The 25129-nt window shown below is 37.7% G+C and overlaps 1 protein-coding gene across 2 annotated transcripts in view; it reads right to left on the reverse strand.

Annotated features, from left to right (window-relative positions):
* Positions 1 to 25129, reverse strand: part of sema3e (sema domain, immunoglobulin domain (Ig), short basic domain, secreted, (semaphorin) 3E) — a 71593-nt gene that overhangs the window by 23152 nt on the left and 23312 nt on the right. For both annotated transcript variants that reach the window (XM_022679581.2, XM_022679580.2), the window contains exons 2-4: positions 15235 to 15395; positions 12915 to 12974; positions 10951 to 11070 (exon numbers count right to left, since the gene is read on the reverse strand). In XM_022679581.2, coding sequence (XP_022535302.1) covers positions 10951 to 11070; positions 12915 to 12974; positions 15235 to 15395 — 341 coding nt within the window. The remainder of the gene's footprint in view (positions 1 to 10950; positions 11071 to 12914; positions 12975 to 15234; positions 15396 to 25129) is intronic.

The following is a 25129-nucleotide window of genomic DNA, read 5'->3' on the forward strand; positions in this document are numbered from 1 at the left end:
ACAAATGACATGAAAAATGAAAACTTTTGAATTTTATTTTTTTCAGCAAGACAGTAAAAAACCATGTACAGGGGTTGGACAATGAAACTGAAACACCTGGTTTTAGACAACAATAATTTATTGTCCTGTAGGACAGTTCTGGTGGAAACAGGAGAGTTGAGGTGCACATTGAATTCTGCCGTCATTTGATCAGCCGTGGTTTTTTGTTTTTTTGGATACAATCCGGGTTAGCACCCGAACATCCCTTTCAGACAGCTTCCTCTTGCGTCCACAGTTAATCCTGTTGGATGTGGTTGGTCATTCTTGGTGGTATGCTGACATCACCTTGGATACCGTGGCTCTTGATGCATCACAAAGACTTGCTGTCTTGGTCACAGATGCGCCAGCAAGACATGCACCAACAATTTGTCCTCTTTTGAACTCTGGTATGTCATCCATAATGTTATAGTGTGCATTGCAATATTTAGAGCAAAACTGTGCTCTTACCCTGCTAATTGAACCTTCACACTCTGCTCTTACTGGTGCAATGTGCAATTAATGAAGATTGGCCAGCAGACTGCTCCAATTTAGCCAGGAAACCTCTCACACTAAAATGTCAGGTGTTTCAGTTTCATTGTCCAACCCCTGTACATTACTGTATCCATTACAACAGACAAAGATACTGTATAAGCATCTGTAAAGTGTTTAATAAAAAAAGTCTCCTTATCTTGTCAGTAAAGAGTTTACAGAGATTCTATGTTCGTCATCACAAAAGCTTAAGTGTGTGCCTCTTCAGGTGCTCATTATCATTATCTTGCTGTAAAACATATCCTTTCTCAGCTAACAAACTTTTAACAGAAGGTTCAACATCTGCATCCATCTGTTCTTTCCTCCACCAGTGCAGTATAATATGGTCAATGCCACTGGCTGTAACACGACTTTTTAAAACCCATGCTTAACACACAGTTGGTAAGGTGATCTTTTCACTAAATAAATTCTAAGGGAAAATAAATGTTGGAAAGTGTCTCTGTGTAGAAACTGTTCTAGATTATCTCTCAGAAAACTGTACATAATTTAAAAATGTTCCCACAACAGTTTTCTTAAGGCTTTGGAGTTTAACAATCACTGGTTTGACAGTTATTTACCAATGTTTATTGGTGAATCCTGTCAAAATCTTGTCCTTTTCCCAGATATTAGTTAATAACAACACATTTTATTATCCAGTATCCAGATGTGCATAAATAGAAAGTGGACAGTGTACTAATTTAATGGGACACAAATACATGAAAGATCTAATAACCTGTATAGCACTTCTGCTTTTACTACTGTATTTGTAATTGGTGAGGCTCTACTGTAAGTAAGAATGTGACCTGTGGGGAAATTTCACACATTTATTGAAACTCCATATGAAATTCCAACATTCAATGTTCAATGCTTTGAGTTCTGACAAACATATTGTCAGTTAGTTGAGTAAACTTTCCAAGTGTTGTGCCAACTTTTGCCTCCCTCTCAGAATCTGCATCCCGTGCACATGTCATGCAGCAGAATAGTAGAAATGGTAACATGTTTCCTTTTGTTTTTGTTTATGAATAAGGATGAATCTACAGTTACAGTAGATACAGAAATCACCAGTGTAATATGCAATATGTAAGCACATACTACTTTTCTTTCTGTTGCTGAATGGGTGATGCTAGCCTTTTTCGACTACCTGTCATTGATGCTGAAATCTAAATTTGGTGGAAAAAAGTGGTCTTACACCGCAGACAAACCAGAAGATAGTCAATTAGTCTAGAACCCAGAATAAGACCAACTATTTTGATCCTTTGGTACAGACCTTGGTTCGGACCAAACTTACCCAAACCTTAACCACAGTGACCAAAGAGAAAAAAAGAGTTTTGCAGTTTCAATATTCAGAAAAGTCAGAAGTAAATATTGTCGCTATCCAATGAAAAACAAAAAAAAACAGCAATTTTACTGGAGAGAGTAAAAAGAGTCAATTTCAGGTAATGTTGAAGTATTTTAGTGTGAGGGACAGATTTTCTGTTCAAATTATGCAGTAAACTTAAATTTGACAAAAATAGAGTTCTTTAAAAAAAGTTCTTTGGACAGCGATGATATTTATAAATATTTACATTTAAATTGCATTTACATTTCTGGCATTTAGTTGAGGCTCATATCCAGAGCAACTTACAAGTTTATTCCTGTTACACAGGTGGGCCAATGTGTTGTTAGGAGTCTTGCCCAAGGACTCTTATTGGTGTAGGGCAGCATTCAGTCACCCAGACCTGGAATTGAACCCTGGTCTCCCACATGGTAGCTCATTAGCAGGTGGTGGTGTTATCCATTGCACCACACCAACTTCAGAAATCCAGATATTGTATTTCAGCTCATTAACATTTTTGTAAAAAAAAAAAAAAAATCACAAAAACAAAAACATATCTGATCACCTAAAACACAAAGCCCTTTTCTATAAACTTTCTGCATATATTTAAGATGAGAATCTCATTTCAGTGTAACACTCACTGCAGAAGTCATCTGAGAAAGTTCTAAACAGCACAGCAGAGGAATTCAGAAGGCAGCGTCTCTGTGTTTTCTCTCTCTCTTATCTGGCTGGATCTCGCAGTGATGTGGTTTGTGGTGTAGGGCCCGGGGCCGTTCCCATGCTGCCTGCGATGGCTCCTCCGCTGTTTGTGCCAGAGCAGGACGAGTGGCACATCCCACAGAGCAATTCATCAACCGCTCTGCTAGCACTTTAATACAGCCTAACCCAGGGGCTAATCTATTCACACTGTCACCATCAGCCTGTATTACACTACCAATCCATCACGCCCTCACACACACTCACACACACAGACTCTATTTCACACTTAGACTATCCATTTTCTGCAATCTAGGGGGACATATAATATCCAGGTGAATCACCAGACGGTGAAATGAGAATGAAGACACGCACTGACCCCACAGACACTGAGCCCACCTACACATTACTAACTGTTTTTTTTTATCTTCTCTGCCTTTACTGGTAAATTATGTGATATTCTTTAAAATAAAGTGTCTAAATAGTGTCTTTGAGGACACACCATCAAAAAAAATGGATTCCTCTAAGTTAGAGCCATTACTGAAACAAATGTGAAAAAGCACATATATATATATATATATATATACACCAGTTGTCTAGCCACTGTTATGATATGCATAATATCTCTCTGGGGCAGATAAACATACAAATCTGTATATTGGTAACATCCCTAATGACTCCAGCATTGAGTGTGGTGTAGTAGAACAGTTGGGGATGAGTTAGGCAGTTGGTGAAGATGATTTGGGATGGTGATCATCCAATATTTTGACAGCAATGCCCCAAAATCTAGTAGAAAGTCTTTCCATGACAGTAAAACAGTGTCTCCAACAAAATCTGAATCAACCTTTCTTACAATTTGTACTACCTTTGATTTCTAAAGAAGCAATGAATAAACAAGGATCTCAGTACAGTAATTCTTGATAGAGCTGCTTTAATCCAGATATATTAGAAATATTAACCTTTACTAGATTTAAAGACCACTTCCTAATATTAAATTAGCTTTTTTTAAACCATTCAAAGATTCAAGAAGTTTATTGTCATGTGCACAATAAGAAACAAGTTTCCTTGTACAATGAAATTATCGCTTTGCTCTTTGCTTCAAGTCGTGTTGCAGAAAATATACAATAAAGCAAGAAATAACAAACTAACTAAATATAAATATTAAATTGTTGGTGCATTTACATCTAGGATGGAAATATGTACATGATAACAGACGTGGCTTTGATTTTCTGACCAGAGTCGTTGTCCTGTTGCATAACCCAACTGTGTTTTTTTGGCTTCAAGAGATTCAACCTCAGCTTTAAGACAGTCTACCCAATATTTTTCAATATAGAACCAAATCACATGATTTCTGTGTCTTTTGTGAGTTGCAGTATTCGATTTTTGATAGATATAAATATGCTTGTTTACTGTAAATGTTTGAAGCCCAAACATGTTTGGCATTAGAACATTATCAAAAAAAAAATTCTGCAATGCTGATTGAAATCCAGCCTCTTTATACTTTTTGTATGTGTGATGAGAGTCAATGTTTTTGTGCTGCAGCAGGCCTGAATAATGTGCTATTATTAAATGAACAATAATGTTTTATGTTTCAAGGATTTCTTCCATAGACTTCGAAAAAGTCCTGACGTGAAAGTTTAACTACTTTAAACTGAACCAGATTTGGGTTATGCAGCAAGACCAGAATAACCAGAAACCTAAACCAGAAAAACACCTCTTGTAACATTAGTTTAGTAATGTTAAATGTACAGTATTACTGGTCATACAGTGCTCACATAACAGGGGTTTCTTTTTTTTTGCAACAGAAACAAGCATATCATGAAGAAATGGTAGTTTTTCACTCTTTTGTCAATTCAGTCTGTTAAGTTCATCAAGAGCCACAGAGAGTGCGGTTCTTGTTCCAACTCTACATCACCTGATCTCCCTACTTAGTTGATGTCCTTACTAAAGAACGGAACCTCATTAGTGAAAGTGGGCAAAACTGAAATATATACCTGTACACAGAATGGCCTTTCATTTGTTGAGTAAATAGAATTAATGGAGTAAAGCATACAGATTACTGTATATAACAGGGTATAACAGGGTATTGACAGTGGAGCATAACTACGAAGATGACGATCCTACACTTTCTATACATCACAGCTGCGGCTATACACACTGACACACACACAAAACAACACTTGTTCTAACACATGGTTCACATTTGCTGGGCGTACATCCTCAATGTGATCAGATTGCATGTAGTCTGAGGCTGGAATGTCAGTGTTACCTATGAGAGTGAAACATTTACTTTAGTGTGTGCGTGTAGAGAGAAAGAGAGAGAGAGAGGTTTATTTATTGCATATTTCATGTCTAAGGAAGTAAATGTACATGTCAGTAACATGTGTAGGGGGTAAATGTGGGTGGGTGGTACATAAGTGAAGTGGATTAGGTAGAGTGAAGGGTCGGTAAAGTGTTATTACTGTCAGTTTGATATACTTTGTACATTTACATTCTACAGTCTGTATACACCAATCAACCATAGACCCCCCCCCCCCCCCATGCCAACAAAACAGATCTGTCACTTTGGGGTATGAATTCCACAAGACCTCTGAAGGTGTCCTGTGATTCTGGCACCAATACATTGGTAACAGATCCTTTAAAAAGCCAGTAACCCTGAACCATATATTTTTTTCTATTAATAGCTGACTTGTGTTCTTTCGAAGTAATAAAAAAAATACCAACCAAATAGTCCTGCTTAATTTTTTTAAAGGCACACTGCCAATCAATTCACCCAGCTCTCCCTCCTGCCCTGCCTCTAAACCCATACATCACCCAGTGCCCCTCCCAAACTAACCCTACCAAAAAGTCCTGCTTAATTTTTTTAAAAGCACACTGCCAGTCAGCTCTTCCTCCTGCCCTGCCTCTAAACCCATACATCACCCAGTGCCCCCCCCCCAAACTACCCCTCCCATTTTTTTTGCCTTTTTCAAATTTAAGCTGAGGGTGCATTTAGCAAAAATCAGGGAGTTTAGTTAACCTTTAAGCTTTGTTTAAGCCTTGGGTGACTATTGCTTTGATGCTGGTTCCCTGGAACACATAGTGTTTTTTTTTTTTTTTTTGCTAATTGGATGGTGGATGGTTCTTTTTTTGTAACACTTTGTGATTCAAAGTGCTTCTTTATACATATTTTTTTTAACAAAAATGGTTCTTTATAGATCTCACAGTAGGTCTTGATGCATCTCTTTTACAAGAATTGCAAATATGATTGGTTATGAATGGTTCTCTATGGAGCCCAAAGTGATTCTACCTTAATGGTTCTCTAAGGTTCTCAATGCATCTACTTTACAAAACAAATTGTTTACAGGGCCCAAAAATGGTTGCTGACCTATTAAAACCTTGGCAAAAATGTGATTTTTTTTTTTTTTTGGTAGACACACAACAAGAACTTTCCATCAGATTCAATACATAACACAATATCTCCAATTTTCACATCTTACAGAATCTGGAACATCTTCTTTTTTGCTGACAAACACAGGCATGGGGATGACTGAAGGTTCAGAGCTTTGACAGAACTTGCTGGAGTGTTTCAGTGAGCTACGAGTGACAGACACTTGTAAAATATAAGAGGAGGTGTTTCATGGCATGCACACCACGGGGGACCCGGAAGGAATGGAGATAAAGCAGGCCAGGCTCGGCAGGGGGCGTCCTACTCTGTGTGTGTGTGTGTGTGTGTGTGTGTTTAAAAGTCTCGCCCTGCGTCTGTTCTGTGTCTGCTGCCGTATCAGTCTCTCCTGTCATCACACGCACATCTGCACTATATCATCCCATCAGTGTGTGCGCTGAGGGTGCAGTCATCTCCTCTCGCTGGGTGTGCGAGCATGTGCTAATGTATTAAGTATATATACACATGTGTGCACGTGTGTGTTTATAGCCATCTGTTGGATGCGTTCATATCAGAGGGCGGAGGCCATTAGCCTCTGGATGCACACTGTGGTTTCCTGCAGTTCGGCTGAGGGGTTATAATCTGTCCCGCTGATGCTGTCTCCTCTCATTCCCCTCCCTCTGATCTCCTGCCCCTTATGACCCCACCTCCCCCCACCTACTTCAGCTCCGGGCTCCTGGAGCGCTGAGGTATATCCCCAGCTCCAGCTCTAGCTGTGTTTGCTGTAATCTAGAAGATCAATGAGGGCATGGGATTCCCTGTAAACACGGCATGCAGGTTCAGGGCTTAGAAGTTGCTGCCAGTCATCACGAAATGACTGGCAGCAATTGCACAGTGCAATAAACTCACTATGCTACTATGATCAGGAGATCGCTTGTTCGAATCCTGTTTATGCAGCTTGCCATCAGCTGCATCGGAGCCCTGAGAGAGCACAATTGGCCTTGCTTTTTCTGGGTGGGTGGGTAGATGGCAATCTTTCCCCTAACATCACTCCAAAGGGTGATGTCACTCAGCACAAGGCTGTTGTATCAAAACCGAGTCACTGCACTTTCCTCCAAATGTACTCTGATGCTACTCAGCAATGCTGCATCAACAGCAGTTTGAATAGAAGCGGTGGCTGATTTCACATGTATCGGAGGAGGCATGTGCTAGTCTTTACCCTCGTTGGAGCATCACTAGTAATAGAGTGAGTCTTAATGAGTGGGTTGGGTAATTGGCCGTGTAAATTATGTAGAAAATTGGTTAAAATTAGGAATAAAATGTATAAAAAGGAATTAAAAAAATAAAATGACAGAAATTAAACTTGGAGTGAAGTTATGCCAGACTGTCAATGATTCATTTTGTCTTCTAGGAAACAACCAACAAACCAGTGTTTAGAGACAACCTACATCACATATCCTGAAGATTTTGTACAACGTCAAATTATAGTCTTGCACTTTTAGTCTTCTTCATTACAAACACTTTGACAACCCATACGTCTTCTTAAAAAGGTCCTGCAACCAGTGGCTCTACATCTACCTGTCTGAACGTTCACTCCAGTGCACTATCCCAACAGGACAATGCTCATCCACACGCTGCTTCCCTTTCAAGAGCTTGCCTTGCAGACATTACTGGAAGATACTATGCCATGGTCAGCCTTGTTGCCAGACATTTCCTAGATTGATAATACATTATATGGAATGCTATTGGCTGCACAATCGACACCCCAACACTCCTACTGCAAAATCTGCAGAAACTGCATAAATATCCATGATTTTTGCTATTTTTCTTTACTCATGCATTACACATGCATTAAAAATGCATTATACATTACTTATGTATGTAATGTTCAGCAAAATAAGACCAAGAGTTGCTCATATCAGTCTAATTTTCATAATTTCTCATTCCTGGTAATCCTTATCTCTTTCTTCCAAATATCATTGCAATCTGAAACTTCCTTCTGGGTCTATATTTGCAACCTTGTAATTGATTTGTAAATGAGTGTATATACATTACTTTATGCTTCTGGTTAGAGGCTGTGTTTCTGTATTTTATTCACTTTTACTCGTGCTTTCTCAATGATAATAAAGTTTAATCTATTCCAATCTAATCTAATCTAAACAAGAGAGCAAAAACAACTGGAATTCCAAAGAAAAACTTCTTTATCATGTTGCTCCCAGCTCTGATTATCATTTCTTGACCTAAAAAAACAAAAAGAATAAAGGCAGAATAAAGGCAGAAGTGGCCTAAATTTGTCAATACTAAACACAAAATGAGGGTAAACACTGTTCATTAGTATTTGTATTATTAATTATTAAATATCTCTCAATTTCTAGCAGTTTGAATAAAAAATTCAGCACACTGGCTGTGACAAAGTGGTTTAAACCAGTCAGACGTCTTTTACAGCTGGGGAAAAACCTCCTTTCTTGCCTAGACTTTCAAACAAACTTCTCGTCTCTTGCTTTTCTTCTCCGCGGCTCCTTCAAATAAACCTCCATCCCCTGTGATTAGCCACTCTGTAATTTGACTGGGGCTCTCCGGGGAGGATGAGACTGTTTGTTTTTGCTTGTCTGACTGTTTAGTTGCAGATTTGGACGTGGAGTGAGAATGATACAACTTCCCCTCACACACACACAAACAAACTGCACTTTCCGAGACTGGGCTTTACGTAAGTGTGTAAAGGCATACAGTAAATAGTTCACTCAGCAGGCCTGCGACTGACATTACCACCAGTATTTTTCACATTAAGCCAAGAGGGTGTGGATCAGTTTAAGCCTGGAGGAGAGTTCTGATAATATACAGTATTATGTAGGAGTGAAAGCTAAAAGCTAAATATATACGCTTTCAGGGTTATAGGGCGGATTATCCGGTGACCTAAAATAAAGGTGCTACAATGTTTTTTTTTTAGGGATGATATAAAACTATAAAACAAATTCATCATGTGTTTTAAACCAAAACATTGTTAATGGATATGCTCTTAAGGCCTTTTTTACAGATAAAATTAAGACATCAAGTTTTGAAAACAAATGCATGTGTATTAATAATGTCTTTAATGACATTAAGTTGGATAGTTCTTAAATGATGATTCAGACCTTCAGTTATCTTTAATAAAAAGAAAGATGCTATTTGCGGGTTTTACAGCCGCCAAGAAAACGATCCTGCAACTTTGGATTTCTCCTCAGCTTTCAGTTATGAATTTCTGGATCTCTAGCTTACAAAATATAGTTAGAATGGAATATTTAACAGCTAAAATTAACAAAGCAAAATTTTCTACAGTTAGTCTATCCAGGATTGTGTAGCTCTTTGAATTATTTGTTTCACATTTTCTTATTTGATGGCTCTTTAGTAGTACTTTCATCTTGGATTTTTATAGTGTCTGTGTTCAACTTACTGTATGTGGTTGCCTGCTCCCCTTTCCCCATCCTTTCCCCACCCCTGCTATTAAAAATGTTTGTATAACAAATAAAAAGTTGATCACAAAAAAAAAAAAAGTTGGACAATTCTGATAGAATTCTATTTTGGGCATTGTATGGATGCATAATAATCAAAACCAGGATGGTAAATCAGAACTCCAATGTCATAGCTGCAGACCATACAACTGTGCATTAAGATTGCAGCAAAACAGACATACAATTGCAATATGTGGCTGGAAGCTGTGATTTCTGCAGTTCCTCCAGAGTGACCATGGGACTCTGGGCTGCTTCTCTGACCAGTCCCCTCCTTGCTCGATCTATCAGTATAGGTGGATGGCTTGTCTTGGTATGTTAGAGTTGTAGAATCATTTTCCCATTTTTGGATTGTACAGTACTCCTTGGGATACTCAAAGCTTGGGATACATTTTTATAACCTAAATCTACTTTATTATGCTGTAATACTGTGTTCATAATAGCAGACAACAGAGCAACAAACCACCAGTCTTTTTTCTCTGTAAAAAAAACAGGATTTATAGCTGTGATTTAGTGACTAACAACATGGCAACAGAGTGACTAAAGTGACTAGAGGATGACATTTTGACAACTTTATGAAAAGAAATGATGACTCTTTGACGCATTTTTTTTAACTCAATTAGTCCAAAAAGTCTTTGGACCATTCGTTGGCACAGCAGTCCCAATGTTCACCTCTCTGAAATGTAATACCTACTGGCATCATTGTCCTATTCTCAACATTGCGGTACAAAATTTACCAATTACACTTTTTTATTTTTATGATACATAATTGTATCATATAAGTGTAAAGAAAACAAGGTATGGAAAAAAGTAGCTGATAGTTTGTGTCTATGGTGGGTTGGTAACTAGATTAGCCAACATGCTAACCAACCATTCTGACCTGCGTGATAAGTCACCTTCCAGTGTGAACACAGCACATTATATTTTTTTTTGACTCAGAAAAACCTTGACTTGTATTAATTGCATTACTTTAAACACAAGCAAGTAATCTCAATTACAAGCAAGCTTTATTCTTTGTAGAATGAAAAGTGTTTTTTCCTATGGTACTATTAAGAGTCGAGAGTGTGTAAAAAAGAAGTAAAGTGACAGATTTCTAGAGGAGGAGTTTCCGGAATATAGTTTTATGACAGAAAGTACTGGAATACCACCAGTCTCACCCATGAGTCACTGTGACACTGTGTCCAGCGGAAGAAAACAAGCTCATTCCTGGACATATGCTTTTTTAATGAGCACCAGAGAGGTCTTAAGCACGAAGCCACTGTAGGGACATTTCACTGACCATTCCTCCACTTCTAACTACGCCTGTCTGCATCAGATGCATATAAAACCTTTAACAAGCCGTGGTCACATGTTGAAAACATGTCTGGTCAGGCCTGCTTCCTTTTGGTGGCCATTCTTCAGTCTTAAACCATTGTTTTGCTCACTCTGACCCAGCCAGAAAAAACACAATAATCCACATTTTCTCCATTCCTCTGTGAGACAGGGATGGTGGAGGTGACTCAGTGCTGCAGTTGAGTTGTGGTGTAGAGTAAAAACTACTGTACCTCCGTTCCCTGGCTGACTCTGATGTAGGCACACATTGGGCTAAAGGCTCCAGTCCCGCATGCTAACAGATGAGTGCTGTTGAACTGCTGGATTAGCTTGATGTAGTTAGCGCATTCCGGCTGTGGAAGAGAAGATGTGCTTCAGAATGTGACGATAATTCATAAAGTAATTATTTCATACTCTGCCCTAAAACCTCATTCTCATATACTCTTAAGATCACAGTGCTGATGTCAACACAGAACAACTTTTGTTTCACATGAAAAAAAACATGATTGTAATAGAGAGGTATGAGAGCAAACAATACCCTTTAAGAGCTTAATGAACTTTTTACTTGATGCTCATCTCAATCACACATCTCTATTTCAGGAATAGCTCTTTATAAAACCAAATTTCAGTTGTCTCCTGTTCTAATGCACTATGTTTAACTCAGGAAGTGTTAGTTAATTGGAAGATTAGCTGGATTAGGTGTGTTGAGGAAAGGGTAATTACTTAAATATACAATATGGCAGGATGTAATCCCAGACTAAGGTTGGGAAACACTGTTCTATTCTATATTATCTCACATAGAAATGTCTGAATATGCAGTTCACATTGTTCCAGTTTAAATATACAGCCAATTTCAGCTGTACTCTTGAGTAAAATACACCCAAATAGAGTTTTCCCTGTACTTGAATAATAATAAAATAAAACAACAGGTATTGTCGTTCATACATTTTTTAAAGCTTATTAAAAACAAATGAACTGCACAACATTAAAGAAAAAAAATGGAAGAGGTTTAAATTTAGGTAAGGTTTAGGTGTATGTTTAGGTTTTTGCTTGGTTACAGCAAAAAGAGGAGTCACATGTAGTATTGTTTTTTTTTTTCATTGCGAGAGATTGCACTTCCTCTTACTGTTGCAATGAGTCATTAACATAAAATCACAGCAAATTATGACCAATGTGGATGTTTTCACTGTGAGGCGAGGCATTTATTTTAGAGTACTTTATTAAGAGTGACTCTACTTTCCCTTGTGAAAAGGAAGTGTACTTCAGAGCATTAAACGTATGTTTAAATTAGGTAAAGAATACTAAAAGTGCATTTTCTATGTAATATACTCAATGAAAATACAGATTAAATATACTGTCTCTTTAATTCCATTAATGTATTTTAAGCAATATGCTTTAAATGATATGTTGTGTTGATAGAAAATATATAAAGTGGCAATACATACTGCTTAATGTGCACTTTCATTGTCATTAAGGTGTACACACTGTGTGCATCAATATGCAAAGTAGTACATTTATAATATACTTAAATCTACTGAATTTTAGAGAATATATATACGAAAAAGCACTCAAAAGCACAATCTAATGCTTTTATGTTGTATTTAAATATAGTTTAATTACAGTTGAAATATACTATATACTATATATAAGTTGCCATAAGTTCTTTCAAAATAGTACATTTAGTATGCATTTAAGTACACATTAATGTTAATGCTAAAATACATACGATAGTATAGTACACAGTGTTTTTTTCACTCTGAGACAATGAATATATGTTTTACATATGTTTGAAAAGCCTGTGGGTGTAGTTAAATATTTTTAACCTGCATAGTTGCAAAAAAAAAAAAAAAAAAAAAAAAAAACAACAACCATGTAAACACAATGTTTTTAAACTATTTTAGCTACTATAATGTTTTTCAAAAAGTACTGAACTATGGAACAATATAGATCTAATGTCATTTGAGAATAATGTATTGGGAGAGTTGGGCCTTTAGGGTTAAAAGGGTTAATGTAGTGAATCTGTTTATAAGGAAAATCTGTTTGTAATTAAGTTACACTTTCAGAAAAGCTCAATATAACTCAATAGTATAGGGAAGCGAGGACTGCTAGATTAGACATAAACACATTTTTTTTCTTCTTTTTTCTGTGAATCTTATTTAACTTTGCAACAAATGGTCAACTTCTGAACCAAGTTTACCTTCTCCCTGCCCTGCATGAGACACTCCTCCACCTGGTCTTCAGAACTATCCCAGTGAATCTGAGAGAAAATGAGACAGACAGAAAGACAGACAGACAGAGGGAGAAAGAGAGAGGTTGCCGTGGTTACTACAATGATCTCATTGTGTCCAGTGTTGGTGTTTGAAGCCCTGGACAGGTCACGCTTGCCAAATTTCCATTCCTCATAGAATTCCTCTAGATCACAGACACTGCTGTAGTTTTCCTGGGTCTGAAGTTAATAGTTCATAATGCTCTGCTGTCTGTGGTCTTCTGACCAAAGCTAAGCAAACAGACGTTTTCAAAACCGTGTAAACCATGTCTGACAGTCCTGGCAAATCATCCCCATTAGCATAGACTGTTTATGTCTGAGAAGAATACAACTTTTATACTGCTCTATTTCTATGCTCTGCCACTTTCATAACCTCAAGAACATGTACAAATATTTAATAAACAGACACTTTAAAGAGTGAAGAGGGATCATTTATGTATAATATCACTGTTAGCCACATAATAAAACTGTTAACAAAAATTTTCAAACCACTACAGCTAATAATCTACAAAACCCCTGTAGGTGCCCAAGGAGACCAAGAAAATATAGCAGAAAACCCTTCAAGTCCTGTAAGTTGTAATGTCTAGATGCCACAGATTGAACTTGAAGGTTCAGCACATCCCATAGAAGGTAGTTTGTTCCTTAATGGTGGATTTTGGGCACAAATGACCTTCTGCTATTAAAAAAAGAGCCTTCCTCGCTACCTTTAAGAAACTCCTGAAGATAAAGCTCTTCAAAGAGCACCTACTCTCCTAACAACTCTAACAAACAAACTACTTCTATCCTTTTTTCCTGCTCTTCCTCCTTTCCTCCTCTATTCCACTATTCCCCTCGACCTCCTTGAGGCCTTTTTTTTATTTTTTTTTACTTCTATGTCCTCTTTTGCTAATGTACATAAATATTTAATAAATATGAGTCACTTTGGATAAAAGCATCTGCTGAACACTATTTAATTTAATGTAATGTCATTTGAGTTCCAATTTTTCAAACACTTTCCAATGAAGGGCTCATTATCCTGCTGAAGGAAGATCATTGTCATTGGAGAACACCATCACCTTGATAGGGGTGGAGATGGTCTACTAGAGATGGTTCAAGAGAGATGGCATGTATCAAATTGATGTTCGCATGGGCATCAAGACCAAGGCTTTGCCAGCAGAACATTGAACAAGGCATCACTGAATTGTCTTTTTCCTACCGTTTTTTTGTGGTGCAATCAATTCCCCAGATAATGTGACCGTCCACTTGACCTCCAACCATCTTTCACTCTTTCATGGTCTATTACAACAGACTGTCAACCCTACATTTAATGTAGTTTACAACCCTGGGATGCGTAGGTAGGTAAAGTTATGGAGAGGTGTTTGTCAGACTACAGCAACATCTCTATTAATTTTAAATCTGTAGCCTATGGTAAGTTTCAAAACAAACTCTCAATATCGGAAAAGGACATCACATGGTTGGTCATCTGTATTGCAAAAAGTAAACTGTGGAAAATTTGCTGTAGAATGACAATTGACCTACAATTTGAATCTAGTGATTGTGTTTTTAATCAGAATCTTACAGAATTAAAAAAGAGAAAGACATTGGACTATCAAAATAATAAAAGTTATGCATGGGACTTTTAACAATTTTAGAAAATTTGTATATTTTGTATTTTGTAGGTTCTCAGTGCACTTTTTTTCTTTTTAATGATATTGTGATTTATGTAAATGTTTTCTATGTATGTGATGAATATTGATTATCAATAAAGTTTCTCTTTTAAAAAAAAAGCAAAGGCTATGGTATAGGCTATGGTGTAGACTATGGCATATAGGACATGACTATGTGTAGGGTATTCATAGATTATGGTATATATTTGAAATCTCTACTACAGTGCTACTCAATTTTGGTCTTGGAGGCACCCTGCCCTGCATATTTCAGCACATTCCCCATTCTCAAAGCACCTGATTCAACTAATCGGCTCATTATCAAGCCTTTTCAGATCTTCATGGTGTGTTTTCAAGCATGGAATGCACTAAAATGTGCAGAGCAGAGGGATGCCAGGGCTAGGGTTTAAAAACATTGATCTAATATTACCCAAACCTTGACTGGTGCAGTTTTTTTTTTTTACAAGATAATCACATATAATAATGTGACCTGTCTTATCTGAGAGTGATTAAAGGCTTTGGCTCAACCAGGGTACCTGTAATCAATAGACAAACTAGACAAAAAAACATTTCTACTTTCTACATTGTTAAACACAATCACAGCCTACCTCTCTGTGAAGTGCACTGACTCTGTCCAGGTTCAGAGAATAGAGTGTATCTTTCCCTCCAATGATCAGCCTCTCGTGAGTTTCATCCAACAGCATGCTGTAGTGCTGCAGAACCCCTTCTGCAGCCTGGAACACCCATGTTCTGTTCAGATCCCACAGCTCTACACACAGGAAACAGAACAAGAGCATTAGAAGTGACATCATCCAGGAATCAACAGATTACAGTAATGGGAGAACCTTATCCCGGAGCTATATGTAACGGTGCTGTAGGTGTCTGGAGTGTTGGAGAATTGTCTCCAGACCAGCACGCATCCTGACTAGTCCAGTCGAAATGTGTGGTCACACAGCTATAGTAGGATTAGCCTGGTCATTCTTAAGCCCTCTATTAAACACAATGCTTCTCGGAGGAGGATCTGCGCGTGAGAGAGATGGAGGGTGCAGATTAATCAAGGTGGATGGTGTCAACAGCTTATGCCATTTCGGCCCTAATTTCCTGAGCGATTGTGAGCCGGGGTCCCCGCAGGGCTCGCGTTTAAGCCACTCGAACTGTGGCCCTGTGATTTCCACCGGGTGTGAGGGTGTTTGTTGGCCCTCCGGTCAACCACTCGGCTCTAACTCAATCTGTTTGTGATTTAAGAAGAGCCTCTGCTTGACTTTTCCTGAAAGTATCAGCCAAAGACTGAAAACTGGGCCAAACACACACACCACACACACACCACACACACACACACACAAAGATCTACACATGACCAGAGGCTGCTCCCTGCTGAGGCGGTTATTTCAGAGGATCACTGACTCGCCTCAGAGGAGTGGAAGGATAGTGTGTAAAAGATGCCTGCAGGGGACAGAACAGGAAAGATCAAGATAAAGAGAAAAAGGAAAGAAAATGAGCAAACAGACAGATAGACAGACAGAAAGACAACTTGATATATAGATATATATAGATATATATTTAAAGTGATCAGTGTCTTTGATTAAACTATTTATAGGTATATGTTTAAGTAAAATTAACATTATTGTTTTTAATCCATAAACTACTGGCAATGTTTCATCCAAACTTCAAATAAAATATATTTGAGTTTTTGAGAAATGGTCAAAATAACTAAAAACATAAAGTGGCTCATTGAACTGCATTGAAAAGCTGAACTGCTCGATTTATTTTTATATATTTTTTTGTGGCAGAAGTGGCATAAGGTCACCCAAAAGCAGTGTGAAAGACTGGTGGAGAGGATGACAAGACATATGAAAGCAATGATTATAAATCAGGGTTATTCCACTAAATACTTGTTTCTGAACTCTGAATACTACAATACAGTAGGGTTGTTTTTTTTCTAAATGAATATGAACTTATTTTCTTTGCATTATTTAAGGTCTGACAGCACTACACCTTTTTCTTTTTTTGACCATTTCTTATTTTCTAAAAATAGATGCTCTAATTGAATTTTGAATAAATTTTGTCCATAGCTAATTGAAAAAATTGCAATGCTTATATACCTAAAAATCAGAAATAAAATAAAATCAGAGAAACTGATCATTTTGATGACTATTTTAGAGCACTGCTATGAGTATTTGGTTGGATTAAGCAAATAGAGCATAACACAGTTCCATGTGGATCTTTTCTAGAAAGTAATATTTCTCTAGTAATACTTCTCTACAGAGACTAGACAAGTTACTTTTTTGCATTTGCACACCTGTCTTAGCCATGGAAGCAACTGAAAGTATTGTGATAGTGAAATATATGATAGAGTCAATATTAACCAATGTCAGTTTAAATAAATGAATGAAAAAAAAATCATTGTTTACAGCATGAAAAATATGATATATGTGATTTAATTATTAGTAATATTACTTTATTATTACTATCCATTATAATACATTTTAAAATGTTGAGACTGCTCATGAGTATACATAGTTTGAATTGTCCTTGCTTTGAGTTCTACATGCTTCCTCTATTAATCAGCGGTCAGTGTCTGACCACAGGACAGCGGTGGATGACTGCTGGATGTTTTTGGTTGGTGGAATTAGTTTAGCATGCAAAATGACTGTGAAGCCTAGTCTCTAGGCATCGCCTGAGAGTTATATAGCCATGGTAGTAAAAATGAATTATCTTCATTATCTAAATAATTTATCTATTCATTTTTTTTTATTTAACAAACTTTTCTGACTCTTACCACCCAGAGAATCTAACATTTACTACCACTTTTTGGGGAATTATAAATATCTACAAAAAAGTTAGGGAAGACAACACCAATTCAAAATTCCAAAAAAGTCATGATACTGTGTAAAAACTAAAAGCATGTAAAAAAAACTTGGTCCCACTTTATTATGTGTCTCTAGCAACTGTGTAGTTACAAAATCATTGGTTATTAACAGTGTAACTACTTCTGAAGTGCATATTGTTACAAATTAATCACACATGTGTATCAGTACCAGTTACACATAGCAGATCGGAATATTTTGTCCCACTTTGCCACAATAAAATCTGAATAATGATATGTCGTATTGGAAAACAGTATTCTTTGTGGGAATTTGCACACTCTATGACACACGTATCCTATTACATGTGTAGGTACACACAAGTTGTAAAAAAATGACTTTAATGAATGTGTGCAATTACATAACCTGTTTAACTGTTCTGTAATATATCTGCACCAATGTGTACTTCACCATTAGTTACACTGTTATTACATGATTTGTTACTGTGTAGCTACACTGTTATTATATACTTAGGCTTTAAAAACATGTACATATTTTGAGGAATCATCAGACACAAATGGGATAAAATTCCTCTTTCAAAACAACTTTTTGAGATGTATTTTCTGTTATCAGTATCTAAATTAGTTAATATTAGTTAATAAACTGTAAAAAATCTCACTTTCAACGTCATATATATGTTCAATATTCTACTGTGAATAAAACATTGGCCTATGAGACCCATTGCCACTAACTGCACTCTGTTTTTTTTTACATTTATTTAACATTTGTAGAAATTTAGGAATATGATATCTGGATATGCTTTATTTTCAACTCGACTGATGAAGTGTGAATTGTCTAAAGTAAGTGTGGGTAGGGGCTTTACTACAAGCTGTTACAAATTACAGTCACCCCACTGTTTAAGCGTTAACCTCTAAACCTCTCCGCCCGGGCCCTGCAGCGGGAGCCCTCTCTGATGAGGTGTCAGGTAATAATAACGTCAGGCATGAAAAAGAGGAGAGGCCCGAGAAATTAAAGCTAATAGTGTTTTACCTTAAGCTATAAACAGCAACAGGAAAACAGGGCTGAGAGATCAGCAAGGTGAGAAGAACCAGAGGCCCTTTTTCACAGTTTTTCAAAGTTTCAGATAAAGCCACATTTTCTGTTTTGCTGCTTTGAGGTCCTTTTGATGGTAAGATTTTTTTGGCAAGCTATCTTTTATCTTATTTAAATTGAGTGCATAATTCACGGGACACATCCTGAGGGACCATCATTCAACTTTAATGTCATTATGAGCCTCTTACTTATGGGTCAATATTAATATAACATGACTTTAGTGTCTGCAGCATAAGCATTTACATTTCATACAAACACTCTGTAGAAATACATTTTCTGAGATTTGAAATTAGATTAGAAATAGCACATTATTACAAATATGGAATGTTATTAATATTTACTTTAGAAAACTTGTACAGTTATGCAGTTTTATTTTATGTGAGTTTGGGGAATTGCTGCCATGTCAACAGTTCTGCCTGGTTAAGTTGATTAATTATTTTAAGTGGTTAGAAAAACACTATTTTTAAAATGTATATATTAAAAACATAGTTGTTTTAATTATTAATTTAGATATTTACATAGAAAATATCAAGTTAATTAAATGTTTCTGAGAATTCTCTGTCTACCTCGTCATGTTGGGAAAATCCTGTACTTTTAAAAGAGTAGCTTTTGACATCAGTGACATTGTGACATTTATAATGTCCAATTTTTAAAGAATTGAAGGCACATGCTGAATGTTCAGCAAGTAATAATATTAATTTTACACATTATTCATCATATGTATATGTATAATATAAAATATTATAGAAATGTATCATCATTTCAGAAAATATAAACATATCATTAGAATAGAACAAGTTCACCATTACCAATTTAAAAAATAAATAAATTTGCAGCTCCAGATCAACCACATTTTCATTAAATGCCGACTTTCAGTAAAACATGGATGCAACTTAAAAGAATAAAAGAAATAGCTGGAAAATATGACTCTGTATAGGTTAAAGTTTTATACATGATACATTTTTAAGTCAAGTTTTAAGTGTCAAAAGGCACAGTATTCTGATAATGACTCCTATGTTAAATCTACTTGTTCAACCTTTGCTCATCCGTGTGGTTTCAATAAAGCAGGGTACAGTAATTTAATCCTGATAAATTATAATGGCTCTGGATCAGATGCTGCACAGAGTTCTCCAGCTCCAGCTGACCTGCAGTGTTACGTCCCATTAATCAGCTGGAGCCCGATGAAGAGGCGTGTGGGTCGTTATTGTTTGTGAAGGGGCCGTATGGCCAGAACAAACAGCAAATTACAAATCTCCCACCACAAGCCAAAAGCAAACCCGGAACATCCCCGAAGGCAATGAGTCTTTTGAACGACTCAATAATACTAACTCACTGAGAGCCCCTGACCTGGGCAAGGGTCATACCATTAGGTGCTTCAGGGGAGGGGTAGAGCAAGTCGAAATTTAAAAGGAAATCCAACACCATTCATTAACATCAGCATCAAGGCCACAGCGCTTTGGGTAATGTGACCTTTCAGCGAAAGCTTAAGGCATTTAGGAAAATTATCCACATCTCTGTTTTTCTTTAGTCAGTCAAAGACTTCCAACACAATTTAAGCATCACAACTGGGCAGAAACTTGTTTTCTCAGCAAATTTTCCAGAGTTAAATCTTGTTTTTTACAAAACGTTAAGACTCACAGTGTTTATTTTCTCACATTTTTTCTGTGTTAGAATACTGACTAATGGGCTCCAAGTGGTGTCACTATGATCAAGAGAATGCCGGTTCGAATCCCAGTCATGTAGCTTGCCATCAGCTACCAGAGCCCTGGGAGAGCACAATTGGCCTTGCTCTTTCTGGGTGGGTCGGTGACGCTCTCTCACCACATCATTCCAAAGGGCGTTGTCGATCAGCACAAGGCTTTTGTGAGTTGATGCATCAGCAACAGTTCAAAAAGAGGCGGTGGCTGATTTCATATGTATTGGAGGAGGCATGTGCTGGTCTTTACCCTCCTGGTGTTGGGGCATCACTAGTGATAAGGGGAGTCCTAATGAGTTGGTTGGGTAATTAGCCTTGAACATTTTGAAGAAATGGGAAAAAAAGAATACGGAGTAATATTGACATACACAAGGCATTCACATAAAATCCCATATTGGCTACTTAAAGAAGTTAATCAAAATCAAGACTCACTCTTGCTTGAGATCTGAAAAGAGAATCCACAAAAACAGAAACTGAACACTCTGGGTCTGAAAGGATCTTACATCACTTCATGTAAAAATGTAACATAAAAAGAAGAAAATTTGCAAAACAAACTGCTAAAAAATGGACTGGACCTCCAGATCCAGATTCTCCAGAGTCCAGATCTCAGCATCACTGAATGCTTTTCGGGATTACTCGAATGATGAGAATCAGAAAATACCCCAAAGTTCAATATCTTTGGGGATATTGAAAAATGTTCTGACAGGATCTCACCAAAAACCAAAAAAAAATTAAATCTCCTAAGAAGAGTGAAGTTGAAATTGATTAAAACAGTGGATGCACTAAAAAGCCATTCCCCCTATCTACATGACAACACTGGAAACAAAATTATTACTATTATAGTTGGCCTTCTCAACCATTTGGTAATGGTTTGTCTAAAAAATATCAATGTAATGTTCTTAGATTACCTAAGAATTGTGCCAAGTAATGTACAATGTGTGTTCTATTAGCTCTGCTGTGGGATGAAATCACCCATCTGCCTCAATGGGTTGCATCAATTAGCTGTGAGTACTCATGACCCTGTTGCTGTTTGCCATTGTCCTTGGAACACTTTTGGTCGGTACTGATCACTGTGTATTGGGAACCCATTGCAAGACCTACCTGATGTTTTGGAGATGTTCTGACACAATCAACTACCCATCATATACTGTATACACATACATAAGTCACTGTTCACTTCCTACCATGTCTAATATGTAAAGCTCACTCCATGACCAGCACCACTGGAACCATACAATGTTCCAAAGTTAATCTCTTGAGTGTTGTTCTATGATTTAATGTATTGCTGGTCAGTGTGTAGAATAAGGTCAGAACACTTGGCTAATGTTCCCAAATATTTGTCTTTTTTCTAATACACAGAACTGATCCATGCTCACAAATGTTGCATTTATTGTAGGTAATTTGTACATTTTGTTCAGTTTTTTTTGTCTCCAAAAAGCTTGTAGCATGTGTTTAGACTTAGAAGAAGGAAAAAAAAACATCTATCACAACTTCTGTCCTTGCAGGAACAAATGACTGCTAGCCACATGTGCCCTGAGGACAATATAAACTTAATACAGGAAACATATATCTAATGGAATATAGATTAAAATGGAAATGACGCAATACTTCCCTCAAATCATCGTCCACATGTGCTGACCAGGTTCTCGATTTCCAACTAGTTCTCACTTTCTCACTCTGTTGAACTATACAGACCCAGCCATATCCTCCATCTAAACCCTTCACATGGGAGGAGTGAGAAAAATGAAATGTTCTAAAGGCCGGAAAACTCGCCCGAGGATCTCCCTGAAGAGGCTTTGGTGAACGGAAGAGTCTAGACCAAGGGAGGAGGAAGATGGACTGATTGAAGAGGGGGATGTATACTCCCATCACTGAGGGGTTATTGGCTATCAGAGATAGGAAAGTGCTTTCATCCCAGAGAGGAAAAGAAGCTCTCTCTTTCATCTGTCACTTTGAATTTACTCCGTCTCTCCATCTAACAGGAAGTTAGGCCATAGAGTACATCCTATATTAAATGGGCCTTTTCACTGCACAATGGTGTGCTCTGTAAAACCTCATACAGCGCCTCAATAAAGACGAATGCTAAGCCAGATATGAGAAAACCAACTAATTACACTTAATCAAATGCCTTGATGAAAAATGGAGATTAGTTTGTAGTCCAGGTGGCCAAGACTGATTACTCAATCCCTGCTGGAGAGCCTGCTTGCCTTCTCAAAAACTAGCATATTGACTTTGTTAACCCACTAACCTTGGTAATTATCATAAGGCTGATCCTGCATTGGGAAACCTGATCGTTGCATTTCCTTTCACTGACTGAACGCCTGGCCGCCACAACCCTCCCAGCCCCAGCAATAACTCTATCCAGTGGAGGCAAAGCGTTCAATTTCTCTACACTGTGCCAATAAACAAAAAGCAGCAGGAATTAATTTATGGCCAGCTCTGGTGGGAAATGGGAAATGTTAAATATTCATACAAATAAACAAGTATAATATTCTTTTAGGCTTCGCGATGAAACCAACATGTATTTTGGTTCTGCTCAAAATGAATTATTTAAGATATTTTAGAACTGAAGGACACTGAGCTTTCTTTTTCGACAAAGGGCAACTACAGTGTTATACATGCAGTGTGTTTTTGTGTGTGTGTGTGTGTGTGTGTGTGTGTCTGTGTTGGGAAGGGGGAGTGTGTGTGATTTAAATTTGTCAGGCGTGATACAATAGAAGAATAGAGGGATTCTAATGTTGACCTTTTCCCTTACACCCCATTGTGATATGAATTTTTATGCTTCTACAAAAATGAGGACACACCCCACATGACCACACACACACACTTAGTTTTTTTTATATCTGTGTGCATACGCATGTACAACCCCAATTTCAAACTATTGAGATGCCGTGTAAATTGCAAATATTTTCATAGACTCATATTCTATTCACAGTAGAAGAGGCTAGAACACACAGCAGATGTTGAAAGTGACACTTTTTACCATTCCTTAAAAAAAATCTAATGCAGAATGGGAATAAAATATCTTAGGAAAGTTGGGAGAGGGACAACAAAAGGCTGAGAAATTAATGGCACTAGTACAAACATTAGAGGTAGAGTCTCTAAAAAGCAAATTTCTTGCTGACATCCCACCATATACAGTACAGTAACATAATGAAGAAAGTATATTTAGGTTGCTGTGGCCATTTATGATCAAATCAACAACATTTGACACAAACAATATATCAACATGATACACAATATTGGATGCTGGTGATCTTTGGGCCCTCAGGCGGCACTGAATTAAAACATGCTCTGTCCAATCTACATATACAAGTTAAAGCTGTTTCATACAAAGGCTTTATGTCAACGCCATCCAAAAATGTTGCCGCCTTCTTTGTGCCATGGCTTATTTAAAATGGACTGAAGCAAAAAAAAATCTTCTTTTTTTTTATTTACAATTTTTCCCCCATATTCTCCCCAATTTACATGACCAATTACCCAACACACTTATTAGCACTCCCCCCATCACTAGTGATGCCCAAACACCAGGAGGGTAAAGGCTAGCACATGCCTCCTCCGATACATGTTAAGTCAGCCACCGCTTCTTTTCGAACTGCTGCTGATGCAGCATTGCAGAGTAGCATCACAGCACACTCAGTGGAAAGCGCAGCGACACGGTTTTTGATACATCAGTTCACAGACGCAGCCTTGTGCTGATCGACATCACCTTTTGGAGTGATGAGGAGAAAGAGCACCATCTACCCACCCAGAGAGAGCAAGGCCAATTGTGCTCCCTCAGGGCACTAGTAGCTGAAGGCAAGCTACATGAACAGGATTCAAACCGGCGATCTCCTGGCCATAGCGGCAGGGCTTAGCCTGCATGAACACTCATTCTGGGAGCCCCATAAGGGAAAGTGTTCTATATTCAGTTAAATTAAAACATTACATTTTGCGACGGTCATTGTTATCAGATAAATAGATGCAAAGCATCCAAAATGTTGGGACATTTGCAGTATATTGGTTCATTCTTTGTAAAATTGTAATTATGTAAAGAAGCACTGCCTAATTTGTATTATGCCAAAAACTGACTACCACAAAACTGCAATTATATCATATTTCAGTCTTAAATTTTGTAATAATACCTGAGCGTAAGACCTGTAATAATTTCCACCACTTCTAACTAACCACATATTGCATTTTTAACTACATCTTTTGTAAAAAGCACTTTATGAAGACAGGACTATGCTGGTGGTCTCATGTAGGTCCTGTAGGTTAACTATATTTCATTCTGTTTTCCTTACATTACAAGTCAGACAATTCACACACACACACAGCTGAAATATTTTCCACCTAATCAAACTCAACAGCATGATAAACACTGCGTGTGTGTGCATCTCTCCGCGGGTCGAACGAGGTGAAGGCCCTCTGCTCTGAAGAGAAGCCCAGAGGAGGGCACTTCCTGTGGGCTGACTGGCAGGGGCATCTTGCTGGTCTGGAGTCCAGATGGCAGGACAGCCTTGGGGAACCGAAGCCTCTGGGCCTCTTCAGAGCACCAGCACACCCCACACTGCCTGCTGTATGGCCTGTGTGCTTCTCTGTGACTGGTGTTATTTGTACTGTCTGCCTGTGCCAAATTACAGCCGTCACACCCCTCCACCCCCCCACCCTGGAGCCCCCTCTCTGCAGTAGAGAGGAAATGAACCTGTCTTAAGCCAGCCAATCCGCTCGTATCCTCGAAAAGACTGCAATATTGTTGAAGACCTAGTGTGGCATGTCTTATTTATTTATTTATTTAAGTGTTCTTCTGGAGCTGGAGTGGGTGAGGGGATTTAACACACATTCAGAGGCTTGGGCTTCGTCCCCTTTGACTCATTAAAAATTGCCCCCCAGAGTAGCTGGGCTATGTGC

Source organism: Astyanax mexicanus, chromosome 9 (assembly GCF_023375975.1).
Source record: "Astyanax mexicanus isolate ESR-SI-001 chromosome 9, AstMex3_surface, whole genome shotgun sequence".
In the NCBI taxonomy this organism is placed as follows: Eukaryota; Metazoa; Chordata; class Actinopteri; order Characiformes; family Acestrorhamphidae; genus Astyanax; species Astyanax mexicanus.